The sequence below is a fragment of the Macrobrachium rosenbergii genome, chromosome 12 (assembly GCF_040412425.1).
Source record: "Macrobrachium rosenbergii isolate ZJJX-2024 chromosome 12, ASM4041242v1, whole genome shotgun sequence".
NCBI classification, from domain to species: Eukaryota; Metazoa; Arthropoda; class Malacostraca; order Decapoda; family Palaemonidae; genus Macrobrachium; species Macrobrachium rosenbergii.
The window spans coordinates 25432436-25443574 of record NC_089752.1 but is presented as its reverse complement, the minus strand read 5'-3'; the positions used below and the strand labels follow the sequence as shown (position 1 = coordinate 25443574).

General features: G+C 42.0%; 1 protein-coding gene across 2 annotated transcripts in view; it reads right to left on the bottom strand.

Annotated features, from left to right (window-relative positions):
• Positions 1 to 11139, bottom strand: part of LOC136844447 (mediator of DNA damage checkpoint protein 1-like) — a 214415-nt gene that overhangs the window by 12100 nt on the left and 191176 nt on the right. For both annotated transcript variants that reach the window (XM_067113693.1, XM_067113694.1), the window contains exon 13: positions 710 to 908. In XM_067113693.1, the coding sequence (XP_066969794.1) occupies positions 710 to 908 (199 nt within the window). The remainder of the gene's footprint in view (positions 1 to 709; positions 909 to 11139) is intronic.

Here is an 11139-nt window from a genome sequence, read left to right as displayed (position 1 = left end):
GGGACATTATCAAATACTTTCTGCAACTTGAAAGTAATATTTTTTGAGAACAAACTCTTTAGAAAGGGATAGCTTATTTGCAAAACTATCTGTAACTCTTATGCTACTTTCAAATTTGGTCTCTACCTTCAACTGGTCAAATAAGTGTTGTATAATATTTTTTTTATAGTGTAAACACATTCTCACAATACAGTAGTACACAAAATTACTGTGTTTTGCATATGAAGGACATATAGCCTATATACATTACTTTTTCTTTCCACAAAGAAACTTTTAAATGAAGTAGTATATACATGATTTGTAAAGTTAAATCATTTTCCAGCTTTTATAATTATGAAAGTTAAGAATTTTACAACTTTCAAGAAATTTACTCTTTACACGAGAGAGAAAGGATTAAGAATTAAAATAAGTCTAGTAAAGTGTCAAATATATAATATTTCAAAAATAAATAATTTCCTGAAAAAATTACTCTCAACGATTTTACACAACAATAACAAGTACCTATTTCTGAGAAATTCTACTTGTCACACATTGTACATCCATCACTACATACGAGATAATTCATTGGAAAAGCCTGTAATTTTAAAAGTATTTAAGCATTTTTTCACTAATATCTACCATCACTTTCTGGGTAAGTGGCATCAGCAGTATAATCGTTATGCTCAATTTCATTGGAGGCATATGAACCAATCTAAGAACTAGTACTCACGTTAATACAAACTCATCTAACAGCAGCTGATGACGCAATAAACCAGTCAAAATGAATTCAGTCCCAAGGATTGGAATACCTACGCGTTGAAAAGTGGTCCATAGTCCTTTGTCTTCTGGACATGATACTATTCGGATTTGTGGTGCATATCTTTTAGGGGGCATATCTAAATATTGGCCTCCCGAACATTCAATAATTTCTGAAAAACAACAGGATGTTTTATTATATAAATTTTTTATACATATTACAATGATGATATATCTATATAATAATACAGTATAAATAGATTCTGTAAGCAAAATAACTGTTTCATTATCATTACCTTTATCTTAAATACAGCTGTCATAGCATATTTGACTTTTGCAAATGGATACCGATTGTAACACCTGGGCTAGCCTAGGTCTATGGTTCACAGACACACTTTTCTATCTTGTGTATGTTAATACAATATGGTAACAACTGATAAGGAAGTTGCTGTATAAAAATACATTAAGGGTAATAAAATCACGGTAGGCTGTGGGTAAACACAGGTAGACTACCTGCCTCTGAACTGTGTCACTTACTAGAGATAAAAAGAAGGGGTTGCATTTTTTTCAAAGTGTATTTAGGCAGTATATTTTGTTACAAATATGGGAAAAAGGTACATATCTGGTAATTGCCTTTTGCATAATGTTTTCAATTTAAAGTTTGATGGTTGTCATCTATAAGTATATTGAGTGTTTACAGTTGTGTGTTACTGACTAGGTTAGGTGAGGAAAGGTAAGGAGTTGCCCTTGAATATCCCTTTATTTTTTTACTTGCCATTATACAACAGGCCCTTGGCTCTATTAACCCGGATAATTGAAGGATTACTTAATCTATAACATCTGAACAAGACCACAATTTAAATCAATTACAGACTTACAGCCTCAAAGACATAAGTATTTCGTGTTCAGATAAAGTTTTGTCATTCATCATTCCTTACTCTCCTCTATTTACAAGTGTACATCTTAAGATTTGCTGAAATTACAATGCTGAATGTCTCTTGCTGACAACACAAATACATGTAAACAAATCATGGTTTTGAAAACGTAAGTTTTTGCATTCCACCAAGTTCATCAAATATCCATGTGTGTTATCTACTTCTGGACAACCAGCAATGGTTGTAGTGCATGATTTTGGACTCTCACAACTGACAATCTCAAACATCTTACAGGATACCATGCAAATCAGTGATGCAGTGAAATTATCATCACTGGTGAATTCCAATGATGTGTCATCACAAAGAAAAATGATACTTTCATAATAAAATTAAATTTTGTATATACAGTAAACCCCCATACTCCCGGTCTCACGATTCGAGGACTCACCTTTTCGCGGATTTCTCTATGGAACATACATACGCATTATTCGCTGAAAATCCGCCCATTCACGGTATTTTTCACTAAGAAATATTCACTAATTACTGCATTTTCATCTCATTTTCATGACTAAATGCACTTTTTGTGATAAAACTATTAAAACACTCAGGTAGTGCTAGAGTTACGATAGTTCACTTTACGATAATTCGATTTTGCAATTGGGTAAGCAATTAATAACAATACGACAATAATTATGAAATGTTTTTAAATTTCACGTGGGCGCAGGCAGCAGTGTACAATCAGGCAGCGAGAGAGACCAAATTACAGACCAGCTTCTTTTCCTCCAACTCTTTATTCCATCTTCTAGTTAAAAAAGTAACAGAGAATGATAAAAGTATTGTCAGTAACGTTATACTCTTGCATATATGCATACAGCCATAAACAACTGACCGAGAAATTGTTGTTTTGTTTATCACTGATTTGGATAACAACTGCCCTTTTTCTTGTATTTCAACCATTGTAGGGTAATACACAATTACCTTAGGTTATAGTACAAATGTCATTAGGTAAAACAGGACTGGTATTTTTTTACGTTATACCCTTATTCGGTATTGATAAAAGATTGGCAAGAAATATACTGCTAAATTTATGCTGCAAGTTGTAGCTGAAGCCAAGAAAACAATGTTCAAGCTGCTGATGACTATAAATTATTAAGTATTGGCAACATAGATGAAACCCAACCATAATTAAAAAAGGACACATGACAGTATTGCTATTTTTATGCCGATAAATAAATACATAAAGCTTGTATTATGATGAAATCAAGTGAAAATAGTGAATGCAATTTTGATTTTTTTTACACAAAACACACACAAACGGCCCACTTCATGTTAAAAAAAAAAAAAAAAAATAGCTAGATCAATTTCACAACGAGACGTATTTCAGTTATATTTCGACTTAAAAACACTTCATACAGCGTAACGAAAAATAACCTTGCCCCATATAAATAAAGTATCTAGAGATTCATCTACGCTAACTGGAAGCAAGAAAAGCGCTCTGAGCTGAGTTAAAATGGTGAAATAAACACTGTGTAAACAATTTCCACACCAAAACATTGATTGCTATGGTCGCAATTTATAATACAAAAGCAATATAAGAATATATACAATATTACTGGATATAGTGAATTAAGGCATAACATTTTAAAAGATCCATGGAAAAGATGCATTTTCGTTATGCTGATGTTTGTATAATACGATATGTGAATACAGAGTACAGTACAGTATAATGTAGGCTAGGCTACCGTATATGTATACGATATACCATAGTGTAGGCTAAGCTAATTCTTGTTTGTTATTCAATTTCTCTTTGAACTGAATTATCGTAAGTCACTCTGCATGAACCTCCAGAATTAGCTGGTATTAATAATTACTGTAGTATACCGTGTATGTATAGAGTATGTTTGGTGAAGTTAGCTACCATATATGGATACATGGTATTGAATACCCAAGTGTAGGCTAGGGCTATATTGAGATATGTTTTTTCCAACAAACAATGGTTTTTTTTTGAACCTAACCACATCATAAGCAGGGATAATACCTGTATACATTTTTAGTTTTTTTTTTGTGTGTCTGAACTATCAAAAAGGGATTTTGACAAAGGAAAATTCATTTCTGAGTGAGGCCCTGTGTCACCCGTGAAATTCCTTAGAGTACGAATTTCTAGGTATAACATTACAAATATACCAGAGAAAAAAGCTATCAGAAATGTGGGGTTACTTACCCCAGATCGAGCATCTATAATGAAAATAGACGTCGGTATGGGCAAGGGTGAGTGAGGTCATCACTACCACAGAACCACACTCTGAAGACATCCCAATGGCAAAACCCGGAAGAGCGGAGAGCCACCCAACTCCCGCACTCACCTGCCCGCCAAACAGCTGACCCCAGCACCATCTGAACTCATTCCAGGCTAGCACTATCCCCAGGCTTGTATGCGTGCACAGGGGGGGAGCTAGAACTGGGAGGATTGCAGGTGACACAGGGCCTCACTCAGAAATAGATTTTCCTTTGTCAAAATCCTTTTCTGAGCTCGTCCCTGTGTCACCCGGTGAAATCGTGACAGAGAACCATACAAGACTGTGAAGATTTAAGAAAATAATTATTTAAGGTGATCATGTATAAAATGCGTACTATAAGAAAAATAAGTTTAATTATATCTTATGACTTATCCAAAATTTCACAATAAAGAAATTATAATAATAATGGACTAAGGTCCATGTAATGAAATAAATTTGACATGAAAACTTAAATCTTATAGTAGAAAATATGAAAAAGAGGTACAAAATAGATAATACAAAAATGTAGAGGTACCTCAGGACTTAAATCTATAAAATAGTACATATCAAAACACAATCACAGTAAACATAATATTAAAGCCAACAAGTTCCAAATATCACTAAATTGAGGAGCCAGGCAGTGAGGGTATGATTGGCCAGGAAATTTGGCAGGGTAAATAAATGAGGCAGGCGGAGGGGGAAAAGGACAAGGTTAAAGGATAATATTAAGGTGGGGATGACACTCCCTACAACCACTGTGGGAAATTTCAGAGCTTCAAGTGATTTTAGGTAGTGGCGTTTAAACACTAATGGAGATTTCCACCCGTGTATTTTTGTCAATTCAGCAAAATCCATATTATGAAAAATAATTGGTAGAGGTAGCTACTGCTCGGATATCATGAACCTTGGGAACTGAACCGGATTAGCCTGTTTAATAAAAAATATAGGATTTGCTGTCTAGCAACTATAGGTCTTTAAAGAAAGCCTTTTCCAGGGGTCTTCTTTTCCCTGATAAAAAGAGGACCAGACAAACACTGCTAAACTAATCCAGGGAAGTTCTAGATGCAAGTAAGCCCTCCAAAGGAACCAGCGACGTGTTGGGCACAAAAGACAGGTCTTGCTTGAAGAGAACCACCTTCAAGGGGGACCATCTATCATATGTATATGTATATGTATATGTATATATATATATATATATATATATATATATATATATATATATATATATATATATATATATATATATATATATATATATGATTTAGTGGGTAATTTTTAGAAATAGTAGTTAGTTAGAGATAAAGCTTGAAAAGTAGTAAAGGTAAAAATCTACTGTTTTCTGGGAAAGCAGTAATAATAATAATAATAATAATAATAATAATAATAATAATAATAATAAAAAAATTCAACAGTAATACCACTCCTGACGGATGTAAAAAAAATGAAATCTATGTGATCGAGCATTCATCATTGTCTGAGTAGCAGACAGTTCTGAGATTCCCATTGCACCTGAAGCTAAACTAATCAGGTTCAATATCTCGGTGTCGCTGTCATCTTCCTTAACACTATCTAGATAAGAGCATTGGGCATGAAAAATATTAATATCTGAGGTATCAGATCAAATGGTTTTCAAAACGACAATGTTTCATAACAGCAGGGCGCACTAGGAACCATATAATATCCCAAGCGTCCGGCGACCAGCCGGACACTCATGTGGCGTGTTAGTGGGTGGGCTTCGGCCTTACACAAAACGCCTGAAACCCATCAGCTGAAGAAAACATGCTAGGAGGGATGGAAGAAAGTATGAGTCTCGGGTTAGGTCAATCTTGAAGCCATACAAAAAACACCTTTTTCAAAGCTGATTTTGCTGTTATGTAATAGTGGCGGGGCTAGGCCTTTTCAAACAATGATCTAAAGAAGGTTATTGCTAAATTAGTGGTCATAGTTTGAGCTTCAGATGCCTTCAGAAAAGATGCCAATTTTTTTGACTGCTGAGTCATACTGTCTGAGAGTAGAATCTCTTATCAGATTCAATAAAACAGAGTATTAACAGGGTCAATATTTGCCCCCTTTTGGGGCAAATTTCATAAAGTCCATAAAGCCAGAGCATTCCAGAACTTTTGAGGAAGCTGACACAGTCCTTGTTTGTACTGTTTGAGTCAGCCTGGGTCTGGGTATCTGATGACACCATGAACTTTGAGTTCCAAGAGAAGAGGGAACCAGTTGCTCTTCGGCCAGTTGGGGGCTACTAGGCTACTTGACCTTTGAATGACCTGAGTTTGTGTAGGACTTTCATTAGCATGTTTATTTGGAAACAGATAAATTTTCACCCAACTGTTCCAATCTATGGACATTGCATCCTGTGGCATAAGTTTTGAGGATCTAGGTTGGGAGCCACATAACAAAGTTTGTGATTGTTCTCCGTGGCAAATAGGTCCACCTGAAGTCCCGGAACACGATGGCAGATCCAGATGAAGGAGTTCTGTCCAGGACCATTCTGACTCCAGCGGAGTCGATCTGGATGGGAATCACGCCACTACGTTCCGCACTCCTGCCAGATGGGTAGCTGACAAAATGCCAGCTGTGTTTGTTCGCTAGGGGAAGATGGCTAACATCACCTGGTTTATCTGGCTCGATTTGAACCCCCTGTTTATGCAATGTAATTACTACGGCGCTGTCCAACACCAGCCTGATGTGAATCTTATTGGCGGGACGGCTTTGCCAGGGTAAGAAACACTGCCATTGCTTCAAAGTGTTTATATGAAACTGTTGGAACATTGTAGACCATGTCCCTTGAACTTTGTTTTGGTGAGTATCCTCCCCAGCCGCTTAATGAAGTGTCTGTGTGGATTACAGAGCTGGAGGAAACTGAAGAGGACTGACTTTGAGAGGCCCTTGACTGTGGACCATGGGCAGACCTTTTCTTTAAGATTTGTGGAATTGATGAGACCCTGTCCCTGAGGTCTGACGTTGGCTCGCCTCCGCCACACTCTGTTTATGTCTTTTAATCGCTTTCAGGAGCAGGTCTGTTACAGAGGCGGAACTGAAGGGAACCCAGGATTCTTTCTTGTGTCCGGCGGACGCTTTCTTGTAATTCAGAAACTTTCTGGTAGCTGGGGCTATTTCCTTCCGTTTGGTCGATGGAAGAGATAGTTGTACGAGGTTTGTGATCCCACTGGATACCCAGCAACCACTGAAACCGAAGTCTCCGAGTTAGCGGATTTCCCTGTTCAATTTGAAGCCTAGGGACCCAGAAAATCCATCACTGTGGTCGTAGCACCGGCATTCCTCGGCGGTTGGAGCCAGATTATCCCAATCGTCAGGTACGCACTAACGATATCCCCCGGGACCGCAACTGCTGAACTACTGCGCCTGCCAGTTTTGTGAATATCCTGGGCGCTATGTTGAGCCGAAAGGCATTACCTGAAGGGAGTAGGCCTGTTTCCCCAGTCTGAAACCCAGGAAGGAGAAGTTCCACACAATCGGGACGTGATAGTATGCGATCTGAAAGATCGATAGAGGTGGTGACGGCTCCACGCCGAAGTAGAGTCCGTACTCTGCGTAGCTGTAAGCATCGATAATTTGTCACGATTGTATGTAAAGATTTAGACGCCGATAGATCCAGAACTACTTTGTTGACTGGAGTCTTTTTTGGGAACAGAAAACAGCCTGCCTTGGAATTTCAGGGTGTCTCGCTTTTTACTGCTCTCTTTCGAAAGCAGTTCCGTCACAAAGTCTTGTAGAACTTTGAGGAAGGTTGGTGAAACCTGGGTCAAGGGAGGAGGCCCTTGATCCAGCTCCAACCTAGACCTGGACACTATACTGTGTGCCCAAGGACTGAAAGGTCCACTGGTTTCCTGAACAGTATAGTCTCCCGCCCACCTGGCTGGACCTCACTGGGTGGGGCGGTTTACTACCTCTACCGCGGCCTCCTCTTCCCGGGAGAGGGACCATAGGGGCAGCCTTACCTCTATAGAGGCTCTAGCTCTACCTTCCCTTGCACTCCTGTTAAGGCCATGAAATGCCCCCTGACTCATATGACGTGGTTATATGCCGGAGACGACACATAGGAAGGAGTGGCAAAGGGAGTGTTAGCTTGGCTGAACCAGCACAAACTGTTGAGTTGAGCTTTGGAGGTCGAGGTTGGCTCACCGCTGCAGACAGGTACCGCCTGAACCACAGGCTGAAGCTGCTGCCTTCTATGCCTCCTGTACCTCTTCCGATCTATATTGGGAGCGCTGACTCTGGGGTTTTTCGTTTTAACGGAATACCCCACCAGAGCGCAGAGACTTTGATTAGCCCTGGTTGCCTCCGCCTGGACACTAGTGACTTTCTTCTGGGGAACAGATTGGCTCCCCAGAAGGGAACTCTTCATGAGCTTGTTAGGCTCATGTCGAATGGTAAGCGTCAGCGAAAATGAACTTTCGCGACAATTCAGCGCGCCACCATGAAAGTCAAACAGGTCTGACTGAATCCCTGCTAACAAGGATTTCGTCAAGACCTGGAACAGCGACTCCTCTGAAAACGAGACGGCAGTTGCCTCCGCCAGGCATTGCGAGTTCAGAGACCCGACTCAGGCGATGCCGTGCCTCGAACTCAGCTTTCAGGAGAGTTCCGTCAGCTTGGGAAGCTGCTCACTAAACTGGTTGGAAGCGCATCTGTGTCCAGTTTTACCCAGAAGTAAACGTGGCCGAGCATCCTTCCAGAAAACATCACCCCGGGAAGATGAGGAGATGGGGTCGTTTCGGTTGGGGCAAAGGTTTACCCTCACATGCTTGAGCAGTTGCAAGAGCTACTTTAGTCAAGCAGGGGTTGGGAGTTTATCTCAAGGGAGAACATGGTGAGGTTGCCCTTGAAAGGTCAACCGGTGTTCTCCGCTGCCACTTGGAGAACGCGTCGCATCAGGGCGATTGCGCCTGGTCTCTAGGGAAGATCACTGTCTCCTTAGGGACCTTGTCAGGCGTGTCAGGCTTCTTCTGTCAGCCTAAGCGAAGCCTGTGGGGAGGCAGAAGATCTGGAGGGAAAATTCCAGCTCCTCCAGTCTCACAGTGCCTAAACCTTCAATTGTTAAAGTGTCTTCATGCCGGGAGCATGAAGGGCTAAACGCCACGGGTTCCCTTTGTCAAATGGAGGGAGGCGGGAGGCATCCGGGATGGGATAGTGTACCAGTACCTCACCGAACGCACATGTCTGAGATCATAGTCTCCTGGCCCTGAAGCCTCTCGTGAGCTTGCTCAGCTTTGCCTCTACCTCCGAAGAGAACCTTTCTAAAGCATCATCTCCATGCACTCAGGGTCAAAGGCAGGCTGGCGAGGAGGGCCAGCAGCTGGCTTCTTACTCGCCACTTTGCCCGAGGTGCTAGGTTTGCTCCGGAGGCCACGGACCAGCGTCCTGGGACGACGGGAAGGGGGGATGCTGGGAAGACGAAGACTTATAGCCTTTAAGCCTTCCCGACTTCTTCAGCTTGGGGACAGTAGGTGTGCTCTGTCCTCAAGAAGAGAAGATTTATGAAATCCCTGAAAGGAAGACACGGATGATGATGGAGATCAAAGAGGAGTGCCCGCCCCACTGCCTCACTTACCTCCCTACTTTACCTCCTGGTCCTGTTCCGTGTTCATGGGTTCCAGGTCGAGATCCAGCATCGACATCCCCGAAACCTCTCCTTACAATGGTCATCCTGGATTGGCTGGGTCTCTACCGGATTTGTTGATGATGGGCGGCCACCTCGGGAACAGCCACAGCAACCCAGGCGCCAGGGAGAGGATGTTCCAGAGATTTTCATCGAGAACATACGGTTTCCCACGGAACGTTCCTACCAAACCCAGCCACTGAGGCACGGAGGACTCGAGGCATCCTTACGGGAGGATTCATCAGCCTGAAAAGAGGGGAGTATCAAGGCCAGTTATATTTTGGTAAGCTCATTATAAACCAGAAAACTATTTGATATTAAATGTAAGAGTCTGAGGGGCGAGACAAGAAGGATCGGTTTACCGACTGCGTCCTGGACACGTGGGGCAGAAGCAAACCTCACAGCCATCCGGGTGCCACAATCAGGTCATCTGAGTCGCACCGCACAGCCAGCGTGGAGTGCGACATACCACGTGCCCGTCAGGGCTGGTGCAGGACAGCAGTGCACCTGGGCTCCTCACAACGGAACAGTCTGGGTGTAAGAGTACATGAACCTGCTAATCTAAGATACCCAACTAAAACTAGTTCAAAGTGTGAAGCTAATGTAATTTCATACCAAACTAAAGTAGGAGCACTCCGGTGGGATGAAAAAGATCATAGAAGTATGAACCTACTCATCTAAGATAACTAAAACTATAGGTTTAAAAGTTTTCAGATACCATACCGCGGGATACCGTGAATGAAATACTGAGCCAGACAGGACACTCTATCTCGTGCGCCAGAGAATCCGTCGGCCCAACTCAAAGAAAGGTCACTGAACTCATGATGAAGTAGATAAACTAGTTAGGCGAATTTTGAGTCCTGCTTGCGGTGAGGCCAAACTAGTATAACAGATAAAGTGATGTACAAATAATTGGTTAACATAATAAGAATAACAGATCATAGACCCCGAGGTTCCGGCACAACCCCTCCGGGATCCCGAGCCTCCAGCTAGAGTCCAGTAGGAAGGCCAGGCAGTATCTCAGCGATCATAATATGGTCAGGTGGAAAAGCAGTCAAACCTATCCCATGCAAAGACGAACATGCGGGGCTAATAGCCTAACGGAGCAATCACGGGAGGGCCGGGATGGCGGAAACTGAGCCCTGAAAGTAGTTGAAACCCGCTTGATCCGGAGAGAGCGAATCAACGAAACACTTGTTCCAGTAAATGCCGGCAGGACCCGATCCCAAGAGGGAGCGTTCCCTCAACTAGGGATAGCCTGTCACCTTGGGGTGACCATCGAAAGCCTAATGTCCGCACGTGGAGATGACAAAAACTAGAACCTCAGGAAAGGAAATGGGGGGGTGGAAGGTGGAAGGATAGTACTAGTAGGAAAGGTCCGGAGAATAAGAACAGGAGACTGGGGTAATACCCTCCGCTCAACTGTAACCCCGTAGGTGGCACGGGAGACCGTGACCCACTACAAGTACCGGGGGAAGAAGGGGATAATATAATACCAAACCACATACACTGTCACCCTCCTAGTCAGCATAGCCCAGGGGTGACCAGGAGGAGAGAAGGGAAGGGGAGGAAAGAACAGTGAGAGAAATTCCTGTGTTGAAGGCCAACTTAACCAACCTTGAGT